This window comes from Podarcis gaigeae (genome assembly GCF_964106915.1).
Source record: "Podarcis gaigeae genome assembly, chromosome: 1".
In the NCBI taxonomy this organism is placed as follows: Eukaryota; Metazoa; Chordata; class Lepidosauria; order Squamata; family Lacertidae; genus Podarcis; species Podarcis gaigeae.
In genome coordinates, this window is record NC_139678.1 from 83263488 (window position 1) to 83280691 (window position 17204).

The window sequence follows — 17204 nt, forward strand, 5'->3', positions numbered from 1 at the left end:
TAAGATATTTTATTTGATTATTGATGTATACTTCCAGAACGTATTTTTTATCGTTAAGTATTTATCCCTGTCTTCAGTATATTCCATTTTATTTTATTGATATGGCTAGTGGCTGATGCAAATAAAGAGTCTTCTGATTCTACCATACTCTTTATCAATGAGCTTATTTGAAAACAAGGTAAAGAAAAATAACTAATGAGGATTGGGACCATATTGTGTGGGCTGAATGGAAAGCCAGTAGTCCTGTTTCAAACTAATTAAGGATGAACAGTGGGAACAAGAACAAATTCCCACACAGCATGTCCTCAGGTGATTATGCTGAGAGGTCCAACACAACATTTTAATGATACAGCTCTCATTCATATATTTCAGGGATTTGGTTTCTAGACCAAATGAAGTATAAAATGAGCAGTTCTATCTATGCATCTTGAATTGGGGGGCTTTAGAAATGACATCTATCATCTTCACAGGTAAAGTTACTTGGGCTATGTTGACTAACCTGATAAAATCTCAAAGTGCTTGTGAATTTTAATTTCTAACCTTCAGATTAATGAACAGGTTGGTTATCTGAAGGCAGATAACCAGTGGGTGAATGCAATATCTTGGCTTTCTTTCTGTGAAAGGGAAGGGATAGTTCGGTTGGTAGAGCATGAGATTCTTAATCTGAGGGTTGTTGGTTCCGGCCATATTGCAGGGGATTGGACTAGATGATCATTGTGGTCCCATCCAACTCCAAAATTCTCTGGTTCTATGTATTTGCAGCTTAAACATTGCAGGCATGTTCCTTTTTTATTTGGCACAGCAGCCTAACAAATGAATGGGAAGACACCCTTTCAGTAGGAAGAATAGCACAATTCTTCCCAGCTTTAAATTTCTGTTTACTCAAGTGGCAGAGATGATGACATTAAAGTAAAAAGAATGAGAAAAAAGAAACCTGAAATTATATGGAAGCCTAAAATTTGATGGATTTGGAAAGGCTAGATGGACTTTGCTGTAGTAGCGTACTACAAGGGCTGATTAAGGATGGTCTAAAAGATCAACTTTTTGTCAACAAAACAGCAGTTTGCAAAGGTTTATTTAAAAAAAAACAACTGTGGAGAAATACATGTCAATTTTTGGTGGTATTTTGCCTAACCAAGAAAAAAAATTACAGAATCCGAACACTTCCATTTATCATTATAAGCTGCTTGGGGAAAGTGGGTACTATGCTTGCAGATATCATCCACTCCTGTCAAAACACATAGCCATTTAAAAAAAATCCTAGTTAGTGAAAGGGCAAAAGGAATTAGGCAATCCATTCAGTGCCACACTTTTCTAACCATTCTGTCTGTGCAAGCATTACAGCTTGTCAGATAAAATGACCCCTGTCTCTTTCCTCTGTGTACTGGTTACCCAACCCCCTTGAGTCAATTTCTGCGGTGTTGGGGGAAGGAGAGGGTGGAAAGTGTAAAGGTGTAAGTCTGTGTCTTCCTCTGACAAGGCTGGTTAGGTGAATCCTGCCTTGAATTTCTAATCTCAAATTGCATCTCAGAGTGTGAGAGCAGTTTCAGTGGAAAAGTGGAGAGCAGAGATAGGGTTCAACACTCCCCCTTGCCTTTCATTTGAAATTGCTCCCTACCCTGCCGTTTTGTGCCAATCTTTGACACAACCTGCATTCTTAGGTCATAAGTCTTTCCTGTACTGACTTGCAGTTGCATTACATTGAAACCTCAGCTCAGAGTTTGCAATATTATGTACATGTATTTGGGCATAAAATCTACTGATGTCAGAGTAGCTAATGCCTCAGTAAAACAAGATAACATGGGATTGAAAATTTTCACCTTCCTTTAAAATATGGGAAAACTCTGCCCATGCTATATATTTTATTAATTATGATGAGAAGTCCTAAAATGTGAACAGTGAAAATAAGGAATGGGTGACAAACCTGCACTTATGCTAGGTCAAAATATTATCGTCCACAGAAAACAGCATATAATAAAGTAAAGCTGACTATCAGTGCATAACATCTGAGGTCGCCAATATGAATGGCACGTTATGAATTATGAGTGAAATGACCATGGCTTCCATTGGTTTGGCTCAGAAATAAATTAGACACACACACCCAAAAAAATGGGGGAAAGTAGACTGAACAGTTATGTGCCAATCTGTTTTTTGCTCCTTGATCCTCATTTGGTAACGAGAACTCTCCTGGTCATTTGCCATTAGTAGGCTGTGGAGAAGAATCCGAACATCCACAGAGGACCCTTGGGACAAGAGCAAGGGAAGAATTCCTGGTAGCTAATACTGTTTCACCTTTTTTTTCATATTTTTATTTACACAGGAGAATACAACTTGTGACAATGTCAGAAGGAAACTTCACCACAATTACTGAATTTGTTTTGCTGGGATTCACAGATAATCGGAGTATGCAGTTTCTTCTCTTCATAGTGTTCTTACTGGTTTACTTGCTCATCTTGGTGGGGAACGTTGGCATGGTGACATTAATCAGGATTGACTCCAGGCTTCACACTCCCATGTACTTTTTCCTGAGCAACCTATCAATCTTAGATATTGGCTACTCCACTGTCATCGCTCCCAGGACACTGATGACACTGGTAGCAAAAAGCAAAACCATTTCCTTCACTGGCTGTGCTCTGCAGTTTTTCTTCTTCTGCATTGCTGTATCCTGTGAGTGCTTCCTGCTGGGTGCGATGGCGTATGACCGCTTCATCGCTATCTGCAATCCACTGTTGTATACTACCATCATGTCCAAAAAGTTCTGTTATCTGCTCGTGGCTGTTTCGTATCTAACAAGTTGTGTGAATGCAGCGGTCCAGACTTCATTTATATTTAGTTTGTCCTTTTGCAGATCCAACATCATCAACCATTTTTTCTGTGATGTACCCCCTATCCTAAGGCTCTCATGTTCAGATACTGGAGTCATTGATATAATTCATTTTAGTTTCTCCACAGCAATTGCATTAGTAACGATCCTGACCATACTGATCTCTTACATATACATAGTTGTTGCGGTCCTTCGGATGAACTCAGCTGAGGCCAGACGTAAAGCCTTCTCCACTTGTGCCTCCCACCTTACAGCTCTCACTATATTCTATGGAACAGCTGTTTTCATGTACTCACGGCCCAATTCAAAATATTCTGTGGAGCAGGACAAAATAATCTCTGTGTTTTATACTCTTGTAATACCAATGTTGAATCCACTCATCTACAGTCTGAGAAATAAGGAGGTCAAAGAGGCTTTCAAAAGGCTGCTTGGGGAAAAGGCTATCACTCAGAGCCATTGAACTTCATGTTAAGAGGCCTTATTTCATCCTTAACTGCAGTGTCCATATTATTATTTTTTGTCTACATTTTGGGTTTGGTCCTGACTACTTACTTTGAACTCTGAGAGTCTTTTTTCTGCATAGAGATGTATGTAATTGCTCTGTTCATTAACTCTATTTATCTCCCACTGAAATGGATGAAAAAGGTCGTAACTCAGTTCCCTTTAAAATTAACTGAAAAATTAACATGAATTTTACTGCATGTTACACCATCAAAGAAAATAGGATGAAAATGCAGTTTTGGTTGTACCTTACACCATCAAAAATCTTCAAAATGTATAAAAATATTTTGAATAACTGTTGGAAGTGTGGAGAAAAAAATGGAGATTTTTATTATATGCGGAGGACATGCAGAAAGGTCCAAGATTTTTGGAATATTGTTTATGATGAGATGGAAAAAAATGTTCAAATTAACATTTTTAAAGAAACCAGAAGCCTTTCTGTTACAGATAGGTAGCCGTGTTGGTCTGCCATAGTCAAAACAAAAAAAATTCCTTCCAGTAGCACCTTAAAGACCAACTAAGTCAGTTCTTGGTATGAGCTTTCGTGTGCATGCACACTTCTTCAGATACACAGAAGTGTGCATGCACACGAAAGCTCATACCAAGAACTGACTTAGTTGGTCTTTAAGGTGCTACTGGAAGGAATTTTTTTTGTTTTGACAGAAGCCTTTCTGTTAGGAATATTAGGTAGAGACATTCTGAAAAATATAAGAGAAATATTTTTATATACAACAGCGGCTGCCCATCTATTGACAGCATCCAACTGGAAAGGGAAAAAGATACCAACACTAACAGAATGGCAAAATAAATTATTATACTATGTGGAAATGGCTCAATTAACAAATAGGTTAAGAGGTAACACCAAACAATTATTTTCTCAAAAATGAGAAACGTTTAAGAGATACTTACAAAAAAATAACAGCGACATATTACCTATGGTAGTGTTTGAATGACACTTGTGTACATAAAATATTAAGAAATAAAGAAAAATTGGTACGCTAGGTTGTAAGAAAGTATTAGAACGTATATTAAGGGTAAGGTAATAATTATAAGTACATTCAAAATCACAAATGTCAACTATATCAGGAAATGATGGGAAGTCTATATTTATTTTACTTTAGTTTGTTGTTGTTGTTTTACTTTATTTTATGTACCATTATATGATTTTAGCTTAGCTGATATCTAAGTGGAATTAGAAGGTTAAATTAACTTTCTAAGTTAAACTAATTTAATATATATATATTATATGAAAATTATATATATATATATATATATATATATATATATATGCTTTCGTAGATTTTCACGGGTACAGGAATGCAGGTTTTGGTGTCCTCGGGTGTCTTCCCGTGTAAAAGTTGGGGTGTCTAGGCGACGTTTCGACGAGGTCTCACTCGTCATCTTCAGGCTGGTGCTTTCGGCTTCTTGTTACTGGAAACAGAGCGGGATCTCAATGTTTGAGTTCCTATAAATACTGTAGAGGGGGTGTGGTGTCTAGCCTCCAATGTTCTGGGCAGAGAGGAAGTTCCCAGGCTAGTGTGCCTTTTCTTCTTTTGTTCCTTAATTACTTGAGAGATACCTTGAGTGATTTCTTGAGTGATATCCTGAGTACCATTTAGGTGGGTCATTAGGTGTGGATTAGTTGCTAAAGTCTTTGTGTCTTGACCTCTTGAACTTTGTGAAGAGTTTTCCTGAGAAGATGGCTGTATTGCACTTAGTTGTGCTTTGGCTTGGCTTCGTGTATAGGGGCGAGCTGTGGTTTTGTGGCTTGTGTCAGCCAGATCTGTGTAGGGATTGCAGGGGGGTGCAGCATCCGGAGGTGCCACCATGGATTGGCTACTGGATGGTGTCAGTAATTCATCTGTGGAGAGGGTCTGGGTTTGGGTCTGGTGTGGTTGATTGGTGTTGGCGTTCTGTGTGCCTCTGGATCTGGTGTCAGTTTTTGTGGGGAGGGCTAATTTCCAGATGTCTGGCAAGCGGGATGTGTCGTCACGCTTGTTCATGTTGTGAGGGTGTTTCTCTATCTCGATGGCTTCCATGATTATTCTCTTGTGGTGATGTTCCGTGTTAAAGAGCAATTTGGAATCTGCAAAATTAATTTCGTGTCCTGTTTCTTTCATGTGTTGGAAAAGAGAGGAAGTTTTTTCTTCTTTTTTGACGGCATTCTTGTGTTCTGCGATACGTGCATTTATTCGTCTGTTTGTTTGTCCAATGTACGTGGCTGGGCAGACTTTGCAGGGTATTTCATAGATCCCTTGGTTTTCCAACTGGATTTTATCCTTGGGGTTTCTGAGGATATTGGCTATTTTTTGGTTGGTGCAAAAGGCTGTTTTGATATTGTGTTTATGGAGGATTTTGCTAATTTTATCTGTAGTGCCCTTGATATAATATATATATATCCTTATATCAAGGGCACTACAGATAAAATTAGCAAAATCCTCCATAAACACAATATCAAAACAGCCTTTTGCACCAACCAAAAAATAGCCAATATCCTCAGAAACCCCAAGGATAAAATCCAGTTGGAAAACCAAGGGATCTATGAAATACCCTGCAAAGTCTGCCCAGCCACGTACATTGGACAAACAAACAGACGAATAAATGCACGTATCGCAGAACACAAGAATGCCGTCAAAAAAGAAGAAAAAACTTCCTCTCTTTTCCAACACATGAAAGAAACAGGACACGAAATTAATTTTGCAGATTCCAAATTGCTCTTTAACACGGAACATCACCACAAGAGAATAATCATGGAAGCCATCGAGATAGAGAAACACCCTCACAACATGAACAAGCGTGACGACACATCCCGCTTGCCAGACATCTGGAAATTAGCCCTCCCCACAAAAACTGACACCAGATCCAGAGGCACACAGAACGCCAACACCAATCAACCACACCAGACCCAAACCCAGACCCTCTCCACAGATGAATTACTGACACCATCCAGTAGCCAATCCATGGTGGCACCTCCGGATGCTGCACCCCCCTGCAATCCCTACACAGATCTGGCTGACACAAGCCACAAAACCACAGCTCGCCCCTATACACGAAGCCAAGCCAAAGCACAACTAAGTGCAATACAGCCATCTTCTCAGGAAAACTCTTCACAAAGTTCAAGAGGTCAAGACACAAAGACTTTAGCAACTAATCCACACCTAATGACCCACCTAAATGGTACTCAGGATATCACTCAAGAAATCACTCAAGGTATCTCTCAAGTAATTAAGGAACAAAAGAAGAAAAGGCACACTAGCCTGGGAACTTCCTCTCTGCCCAGAACATTGGAGGCTAGACACCACACCCCCTCTACAGTATTTATAGGAACTCAAACATTGAGATCCCGCTCTGTTTCCAGTAACAAGAAGCCGAAAGCACCAGCCTGAAGATGACGAGTGAGACCTCGTCGAAACGTCGCCTAGACACCCCAACTTTTACACGGGAAGACACCCGAGGACACCAAAACCTGCATATATATATATATATATATATATTTGCTTTCGTATATATATATATATATATTCTTAAACACATACACATACATACTATACACACACACACACACACACACACACACACACACACACATAATTGTATGTATGTGTATGTGTGAAGTTAAATGTGTAATGACATTAATGAATTCTAATAAAGATTTTTTTTCAGATTGGACTTAAACATAACTAATTTAGGCTGAATGCAGCTTATTGATTTCAAGCAAAGTGCTGGAGTTTAAGTTTTATAATATATTAATCAAATGAAACAGAGGAATTCAAATGTCTGTTCTCCATCAGAAAGAGAGAGAGGGAGGACTGGGCACTGCACTGAATAGCAACAGAGAGTTTGCTATTAGACATGCCATAAAACATGGGAGATATGAAATGAAAGGGGCCCTTCAAGCACAAAGAGGTCTATCTAGAGGACTGGCAGAGGTAAAGTGTTGGCCTTATAGTTTCTCTGCTACAGGGGTGCAGAATCTGCAGCCTTCCAGATGTTGCTGGATTATCTCTCCCATCATCCCAGCCATTCTGGAGTCCAACAATGTGTGGAAGGTTATAGGTTCCCATCGCTTCTCTTCTAGATGAGTTAAGGTCCTTGCACAGGTTTCATGAAGAAGCACATGTTTCACATATTGGCCAGTGTATCATTCTGTACATTCTAATTGTCAAAATCAGTTATTTGTGACCAGGTTCTCTCACAATCTCTTTGTAAAAGTCATTACAACATGGCCAGTCTCTTTTCCAATTGAATAGTTTTTTTCTGGTTTGCCACCACCAGTTGAGACCTTAATATATGTGAAGTTAGATCCTCCCCCCCCCCCTGAATGTGTCTCATTTTAAACTCGCTTACATTGAATTTCATTTCCATTTTGATGTTCAAATATGGAGAGATTATTTTAGAGCACCTGACAATCCCTTTTTGGAATACTATTCTACCAAGATGCAGGGGCGTAGCTAGCTGCTCTGGCACCCAGACCAGTGCGGGCGGGGCGATCCGCCCACAGGGGCAGGGTGATCTACTCACAGAGGCACTGTGGCGATCTGCCCGGGGGGGGGTGCCTCGATGAGCTGCCCACGGAGTCCGCCTGGCGGACCCAAGCCCCACACTGCCGTTTCGGGCAGTGCGGGGGCCCAAGCCACCGCATCACTCCCAGGAGAGACGTGTGGCTCTGGCGTGCTACAGGCCAGGTTCTGCAGTAAAGTGCCACCCCCCCCCCCGCAGTGTGCCATTTTGTCACCCCCTCAGGGATGACACCTGGGGCAGACCGCACCCCCCGCACCCCCATTCCTACACCCCTGCCAAGATGATCACCCTGAAGGGGTGGAAGCTAACATACATTTCATGCTTGGCCAGCTCAAGGGAACACAGAAAGGAACTGCCCTCAGAGCCTTTCGTCTACTGCATGCTGATCCACAGGGGTGGGTTGGAGCAGCCAGTCATGCTCTTGATGTGCTGTATATTGAGCACTGGCGCCAGCTCCAGTGGGCCCTGGGAGCTTGGGCACCCACATTTTTTTGCTATGGGTGCCCGACCTCCGCCACATGCCACCACCGCTTGCCGCCCCAGTAGGTGGCAAATTGCTCCACCTACTCATTAGACTTTGAGGCAGTTAGGGATCCTTTTGCTATTAAGATGAACATGAATGATTTGCTGCCTGGTTGTGTTGAGTATGTGTGTAATCAAGGTGTCTAAAGCAACACATATATGCACTGTCTTTTTCATTCCATGTAATAAACCAAGCTTTCTTTATTCTGCTGGTGTGCTATCTTTCTTATTGGGCATGAAGTTAAGAATAGAAACACGGAGTAGAAACACACATATTAACTCCAGCAAAATATCCTTAACCTATCGGGCGTGTGTAGAGTATATAGGGAACACATGGGTGGTGGACACAAAATGGGGCTTCAGTTGCACACTTGCACAGTTGTATTGATAGGGAACAGTTCTCTTTGAAACTAATTAAAGAAGAATAGTGGAAAGAACCACAAATTCCCAAATAGCAGGTCCTCAGGTAATTATACAGAGAGGCCATAGAGAGCATTTTAATGATATGGGCTTCACTCATGTGATTCAGGGATTTGGTTTCTAGATTAAAATGAGTGCTCCTTATTCCAAGCATGTCATATTTGCCACAGAGCACTTTTTTTAATGCAGTTGGTAAACTGCAGCTCCATAAAACAAAGGCAATATTTCCCAGACAGCTGCAGGTTTGTGGCTTGTGGGTGCTGTGGGAATGACACGTGCTGGACAAGTGTTTGGTTAAATAAAGCTACAACCTTATTGATTATACAGCAGGTAAGTGGGGTTGGCATGGCAGTAGTGTGAGGATTGACTCTTCATTCCCATCAGCCCTTGGCAATGGAATGACATTCTGTTTGAATAGTTGGCAAGCATCCAAACCTTTTCCACCCTTTGTACAGTGGTACCTCAGGTTACATACGCTTCAGGTTACAGACTCCGCTAACCAAGGAATAGTGCTTCAGGTTAAGAAGTTTGCTTCAGGATAAGAACAGAAATTGTGCTCCGGCAGCACGGCGGCACCAGGAGGCCCCAATAGGTAAAGTGGAGCTTCAGGTTAAGGACCATTTCAGGTTAAGAACAGACCTCCGGAACAAATTAAGTACTTAACCCGAGGTACTACTGTACTGTGTTAAGGAACCAACAGAGAGAACAGGTCATTTGCAGAACAGAGAAAAACAGTGACATGCCAGCTAACTTACATTTAGTTTCTGTATTAAGAAAGCAGAAAAGAGGACACACAGAGACTTCTAAGGGGGGCTCCTGTCAGGCAGCTTCCACCACTCCTCCTCATCCAGCCAGTCCCTGGTGCCTCGGTAATGCAGACATCATATAAAAAGAGAGAAATGTATGCTGCAAGCAAAAGTAGTATTTGTGTAAGGAGGCTAGTTATAATGAAGCAACACACATTGTTTGGAGTAAACTAGAATCACCTTATGAAAAATAATGTTGGAGCACAATGAACTTATGAACTACAGAAAGCCCTGTGCAGGAAATATCCCCAAACTCTATCAGGCTCCTATGGCTGTTGACTGGGTGACCCTACCCTACAGAAAGTAAAATTTATGAGCTAAATGGATCAGCCTGCAAAGCACCTCATTACAAAAAAAAATTGATGTGGGGAACAATAATTTCTGAAGTTTATAGCAGGGACGATTTGATCAGAGGAGGAAGTGTTCAACAGTTCCTTGCCATTCCCCTCCATTTTAATGCAAGGCCTCATGAAAATGCTTTTGGTTCTTGTTTTTGACAAATCAGTGGACAAGTTAATATGTGCAACATCTACTGTTGAGCTAGGAGTATTTAAATATTCTCATTTTTTACTTTTTTACAGAGAGCACACCTTACTAAAATGTCAGAAGGAAACTTCACCGCAATTACTGAGTTTGTTTTGCTGGGATTCACAGATAACCAGAACCTGCAGGTTCTTCTCTTCACTGTGTTCTTTCTGATTTACTTGGTGATCTTAGTGGGGAACATTGGCATGGTAACATTAATCACAATTGACCCCAGGCTCCACACTCCCATGTACTTTTTCCTGAGCCACCTGTCAATCTTAGATATCGGTTACTCCACTGCCATCGCTCCCATGACACTGATGACCTTTGTAGCAGAAAGCAAAACCGTTCCCTTCACTGGCTGTGCCCTGCAGTTCTTCTTCTTCTGCATTGCTGTATCCTGTGAGTGCTGCCTGCTGGGTGTGATGGCATACGATCGCTTCATTGCAATCTGCAACCCACTGTTGTATACTGCTCTCATGTCCAAAAAGCTCTGTTATTTGCTTGTGGCTGGTTCCTATCTAACAGGTTGTGTCAATGCAGCGGTCCTGACTTCATTTATATTTACTTTGTCCTTTTGTAGATCCAACATCATCAACCATTTCTTCTGTGATGTGGTCCCTATTCTAAGGCTCTCCTGTTCAGATACAAGAGTCATTGATATAATTCATTTTAGCTTCTCAACAGCAGTTGTATCAATACCTATCCTGGGTATTCTGGTGTCTTATAGTTACATACTTGTCACCATCCTTCGGATCAGCTCAGCCGAGGGCAGACGAAAAGCCTTCTCCACCTGCGCCTCCCACCTTACAGCTGTCACCATTTTCTATGGCACAGTTGCTTTCATGCACTTACGGCCCAGTTCAAAATATTCTGTGGAACAGGACAAAATCATCTCTGTCTTTTACACCCTTGCAATACCTATGCTGAATCCACTCATCTACAGCCTGAGAAACAAGGAGGTAAAAGAGGCTTTCAAAAGGATGGTTGGGGAAAAGATTATCTCTCAGAGGCGATAAGCTTCATTGCCAGCACTTGCAGAAAGAGAAAGGGGTAGGACAAGGGAGGGTGAAACAATGGTGCCAAACTATACATTTTCTATGGTTCACTACTGTATATATTATCTTAAATGTGACCGGGAAGGTATGAGTACATATCCAGACCTCCTAATCATTAATGTAAAGAGCAGTGCACTCATCTGCTGTTACAAGCAAAGCTTATTACCTCTTCTAATGAAAAAAGCCCTGTTTTGCTTACACAGTAGGCTCTTCCTCAAAAAGTAATGGTTTAGAAAAAATATAACCAGCTAGTCATTTCTTATGGAGGTCATGCTCTTTCAACTTCAGACTGTACAAACTATACAAAATAGGGGGGGAAATGGAAATTATTTATCATCATCATCATCAAACCTTTATTGGCATCACATACAAAAATTCAGAATAAATAGGCCAGTGCAATCTCATCGCAATTTCAACAGTACAGTCATTTGCCAAAGGGAAGAAGAGGCAAGCAATCTATTTCATCTCCATGGGTCTCCAGGATCCTGTAGTGTACTTCGGCGACAAAAATAAATTATTTATGATGGAAAGGAATAAGTATGTTATAATGTTCATTCCAAGAAGACCCCTCCCCTACTCATCATGTTACATTGGCTCCAAATAGTATTTAAACCACAGATTTCCATGGTTGGATAGCTCACACACTTCAATGGGACCACCTTTTTGCCTTACATTCTCAAGGACCAGCTACCCTCTTTGCTGAACTGCAGACTTAGGGTTGAGTGAGGGAACGGCTGGAGCCTTGCTGATATTAATGGGAAGAGCTTAACTCTCACATGGAAGGCACACATCTCTGATCCCAGACTTCAGTTCCTCTTTCTTCAGAAAAACTATACCCCTCCCTTTTTCTCTTTACTTTCAGAGTGTGGCTCTGTGGCAAATTGCAGTACCTGCTCATCAGGCTTTGGGTAGCTTGGGATGCTCTTAAGATCAAGGAGCAACTGTACTGGGGGATTTGTTACCTATTGATATCTCTATAATCAAGGTGTCTGAAGCAGCACCCATATATTCTGTCTGACATTTCACGTAATAAACATAATAAAGATTCTACTTTCTTTATTCTACATTATTCTACTTTCTTGTTGAGAATAAGATTTAAGGTAGAAAAAACATGTTCTTAATGGAAAGAAACATTGACTCCAACAACATATTGGGATCTTGTAAAGGGAAGATTTGATTGCTGGGCATGCTTGTGGGTTCAGACGTGCACTTCTTTACATAGGGAGCTGAACCCAGAGAAGAATATGGCTGCAGAGTGAACCAGAAGGTCCTGCCATGATGCGCTGCACCAAACCCATTCCCTGCACCTTGCACCTGCCCTCGCCCTCTCCTAGCAACCCTCTGTGTCGGGAACGTGGGAGTGCAAAACCCATTCCACCTCAATAGCCGTACTGATTTCCAAACTAACTCAGCAATCTTTGGTCAAAAAGATTGGGCTTGTTTCTGAAATGTTTTGAAGCCCTTCAAAACCTCTTTGACCAGAAAAGATAATGGAAAGGGGGGGGGGAATGTAGGTGTCATGAACATTGACGACTCTGCAATCTCAAAGTTCCCAATTGCTGACGTGTGTGTATGTGAGGATGGTGATGGAAATGTTTGCAAATGCAAGATGTTCCACTGGAAGCTCACACTTCACATTTTCAGTATGAAACAGCATGCCATATACTTGAAGAGCCTATTCTTGTGAAAGGCATACTGCAAATTTCCCCATGAGAAATAGCTTTGCACAGTTGAGTTGGCAAGATTGGGATCAGGTTGTCTTACAAGTTTATCAACAAACTTAATTTGACAGAAAATAGAGGCAAGTAATAAATAAAGATTTACATTGAATTGTGGACTGAATGGAGATGAAACACTTCTGCTTGGAACCAATTAAAGATGAAGAATGGAAAGAACGAATTCCCAAATAGCATGTTCTCAGATGATTATGTTGAGGGGTCATGGAGAGCATTTTAATGATATGGGCTTCACCCATGTGTTTCAGGGATTTGGCTTCTAGTTGATGCTAAACTAACTATAAAATGAGAGATTCTATCTACAACTGTTGGTTTGGTGTTCTTGGAATGACATCCATCGTCTTCACAGGTAAGGTGAGATATGCTATGTTAACTAACCTGATAGACTCTCAGAGTGCTTGTGAATTTTTATGTCTAGCAGTCAGATCTAGCAACAGCTTGGTTCTCTGGGGGCAAATCAATTACCTGGAATTTATTTTGCCTTTTTCTTTGACAAAAGACTTTTTTTATTCTCTGTATGTGATGTAGCCTGCTAGTTGCCTGTGACTGTAAGCAGCAGCGGATCATGGAGATCTGTAGAAATGCAGATGGCAGTCTTTCTGCATTGACGCTTGTTGTAGAAAACATAACAAATATGAAATATTGGGCAAGAGGTTTTATAAAAAAATATTCCTGTTAGCTTACACAGTTCCAAAGGAGAGAATATGTCCCTCCATAGTTGTTTTCATTGTTGTTGCCTTTGGGAGGAAGGGAATCTATGTGAGCTTTTTCACATAGGTTTTGGAGCATGTACTCCCCTTTCCCAAGAGCAGGAATCACCTTGGTAGGCAGACAAAAAACCTTTAGAGTCATAAACTCTTACATATTGAAAGGGCATGATGGTGTAAAATAGGAACACCATCCAAAGCAGGTTCCTTCACACCTCAGGCTGCTGTAAATAAGTGAACAGCATTGACAATCAAAATTCCGCTTCATGAAGACCAGATAGTACCAGACAGCTAAAGCAAGTTGCTCAAGATGCCTAAGTAGCTGGACCTTGGTGTGAAAGATTTTCCCATATTGGTAGAATGTGGATCTGTATTGAAAATAAATTACCACTCACCCCCTCCAAGAGGTGGGCAGGGTTTGTGACACCAAGACTTAGTTCAGTGATGGTCAAACTTGGCCCTCCAGCTGTTTTGGGACTACAATTCCCATCATCTCAGACCACTGGTCCTGTTAGCTAGGGATGATGGGAGTTGTAGTCCCAAAACAGCTGGAGGGCCAAGTTTAGCCATCACTGGCTTAGTTCCATTAATTATTTTGTTTTTGTGGGAGTGTGGAGTCAAAAGTCAAAGTTCATTTTCAGAGGTTTGTGACATAATCCAGTTCCATAAAATGAATGGAATGTTGCCAATAATATCAACAGATAGTGCAAAAATCTATGCTTGTAGTTTGTGAGGCTGATTCATTCCTACAGTGTTCTCCTATGAGATATTGTTGCCATAATTGTGGTGATTCATTTTAACGTAGTGTGGTAGTCATCCAGCTGCAGGCATTCTTTTGGGTTGCATTACAGAGCAATATGCAGTAAAATAAAATTATACTATTATGAACAAGTTCAGTTTTGTAGCATTCATTGATCACCCAGGGCTTCAGGTGCCCCACTTCATTTATAAGACTTTCCAACATTTCTGGTAATCTATGTTGCCATACTAGTGCTGAGCATTGTGATAATCGTATTAATGAGTGTTGATTCTTTGGCCTAGCCCTGTTCAAGTATATGAGGAGCAGAGAGTGGAGATAACTCCTAGACTACAGGCTCCTCTGCTACATTACTGTATCACCGCCCCTTGCATGCTGGAGGCAAATATCTGCAGTGAGGAGTCTTCTGTATGCATGTAGTCCCCATACATGATTTGAACTTTGCACAATCAGTGTTCTAAATGATGCAAGCAGCCCACACACATAGAACAGATTTCTTCCTGGAAATCTTTCTCCTCCAATGTGTGGAAGGCAATAAAACAAGGCAACACAACACTGAATTATTTCATAGGTTCATGGTCAAGCTTTAAAAAAGCACATGATCAAGGAGGGCCGTTTGGTACGTACACATTTGTAGCTCTTAGCAATGTCATTTCTCATGACACATTTGAATACTGTTGCTCACATCAGAGAGAGTACCGGGATGTATTCAATCAACACACATGATCTTTTTGTTTCCCCTGACCCTGAAACACCATTTCTATAAGGTGTCATTTGTCTGTACTTGACAATTGCAATGGAATGGTTGCGCTCCTCTTTCAAGACTTAAACATGTGGTTTCCTGAAGCTTTTGGTGGTGATGGACATAGCACTCAGTGTAATATTGGATCTAATACTATTTTATCACTGTTCTATTTTTATTTGCAGAAGATAGCACACCTTAGTAAAATGTCAGAAGGAAACTTCACCGCAATGACTGAATTTGTTTTGCTGGGATTCACAGATAACCAGAATCTGCAGGTTCTTCTCTTTGCTTTGTTCTTACTGATTTACTTGCTCATCTTGGTGGGGAACGTTGGCATGGTGACATTAATCACAATTGACTCCCGGCTCCACACTCCCATGTATTTTTTCCTGAGCAACCTATCAGTCTTAGATATCGGTTACTCCACTGTCATTGCTCCCAGGACACTGATGGCCTTCATAGCAGAAAGCAAAACTATTTCCTTCACTGGCTGTGCCCTGCAATTTTTCTTCTTCTGCATTGCTGTATCCTGTGAGTGCTGCCTGCTGGGTGCAATGGCATATGACCGCTTCATTGCAATCTGCAACCCACTGTTGTATACTGTGCTCATGTCCAAAAAGCTCTGTTATTTGCTTGTGGCTGGTTCCTATCTAACAGGTTGTGTGAATGCAGCGGTCCAGACATCATTTATATTTACTTTGTCCTTTTGTAGATCCAACATCATCAACCATTTCTTCTGTGATGTGGTCCCTATTCTAAGGCTCTCCTGTTCAGATACAAGAGTCATTGATATGATTCATTTTAGCTTCTCAACAGCAGTTGTATCAATACCTATCCTGGGTATTCTGGTGTCTTATAGTTACATACTTGTCACCATCCTTCGGATCAGCTCAGCCGAGGGCAGACGAAAAGCCTTCTCCACCTGTGCCTCCCACCTTACAGCTGTCACCATTTTCTATGGCACAGTTGCTTTCATGTACTTACGGCCCAGTTCAAAATATTCCATGGAACAGGACAAAATCATCTCTGTGTTTTACACCCTTGCAATACCTATGCTGAATCCACTCATCTACAGCCTGAGAAACAAGGAGGTAAAAGAGGCTTTCAAAAGGATAGTTGGGGGAAAGATTATCTCTTAAAGACATTAACATTCAAAACAATAAATCCAATCCTACAGCTTACTTCATCCTTTATTACAAAGTCCTTATTACTATTATTTCCTTCCCAGTGAGTCAGATCCAGGCTAAAGCTACACTTCTATTCTTAATGTGAGTAGTTCACACTAAACTCCACAGGGTTTATTTCTCAGCAGGCACTTATTGTATTGTTCTGTACATTAATTTATATCAAGTCCCATTGAAATGTGTGTGAGTTCTAAGAGATAGGTATGGATCATTAACATTTTTGATCGAGTGCATAAACTATGGTGGTCACGCCCAGTAAGGAGACTAAGTATTGCCATCTCTCTCCCCAAAATAGGCTACCCTCGCCCTCGCACATCTTATCACAATGTTTAGAAGTTATTATTCATTGGCTTTCCCCCCACTACTGTCTCGTGTCATAATGCCTGGGGGTGATGGAATGGTATATGCACATATACATGAATAAATGAATGAAACAGGTTTGCATGGAACTCTCTGTCATTTACTCATAATGTGGTATTAAAGTGGCCTGGCTTGGCCTTTAATGGTGGCCTTTAACGATGTTCATCTCTTTATTAGCATTGCTGGACGAACACTTTTACTCTTATGTTTTATTCCATGTTATGAATTTTAAATGTTTAACAAGCTGTTTGTCTTCTAGTATGTTGTAAGTCACTTTTTCAGATTTTTTGTAAAAAGGCAATGAACATATATTATAAATAAATAAATAAATAAATAAATAAATAAATTTTAACAACCAAAAAATTGAATCCTTTGTTACCATGTCTATTTAGGAACACACATAGCCTCTTTAGTTTTTCAGCTCATTTAACTAAGCCATTTCCATTTGGCTTGGCGGTAGGTTAGTGAACATTCAGTGAACGCTCACTCAAAATATTTTAGAGGTTCAGTCATTCTGATGCTACCTCATCTGTCACAG

General features: G+C 40.8%; 2 protein-coding genes across 2 annotated transcripts; both read left to right on the forward strand.

Annotated features, from left to right (window-relative positions):
• Window positions 1-374: 374 nt before the first annotated feature.
• On the forward strand, window positions 375-11138 carry LOC310851615 (uncharacterized protein; the record flags this gene model as incomplete). Its single annotated transcript, XM_083754197.1, has 3 exons — window positions 375-470; window positions 2321-3263; window positions 10176-11138. Exons 1-3 carry the CDS (start codon window positions 421-423, stop codon window positions 11136-11138), a joined length of 1956 nt encoding a protein of 651 aa, XP_083610323.1. The 5' UTR covers window positions 375-420.
• Window positions 11139-15325: 4187 nt separating this feature from the next.
• LOC310826707 (olfactory receptor 5AR1-like) lies at window positions 15326-16261 on the forward strand (the record flags this gene model as incomplete). The annotated part of the gene is made up of 1 exon (XM_083701878.1): window positions 15326-16261. One exon carries the CDS (start codon window positions 15326-15328, stop codon window positions 16259-16261), a length of 936 nt encoding a protein of 311 aa, XP_083558004.1.
• Window positions 16262-17204: the final 943 nt, after the last annotated feature.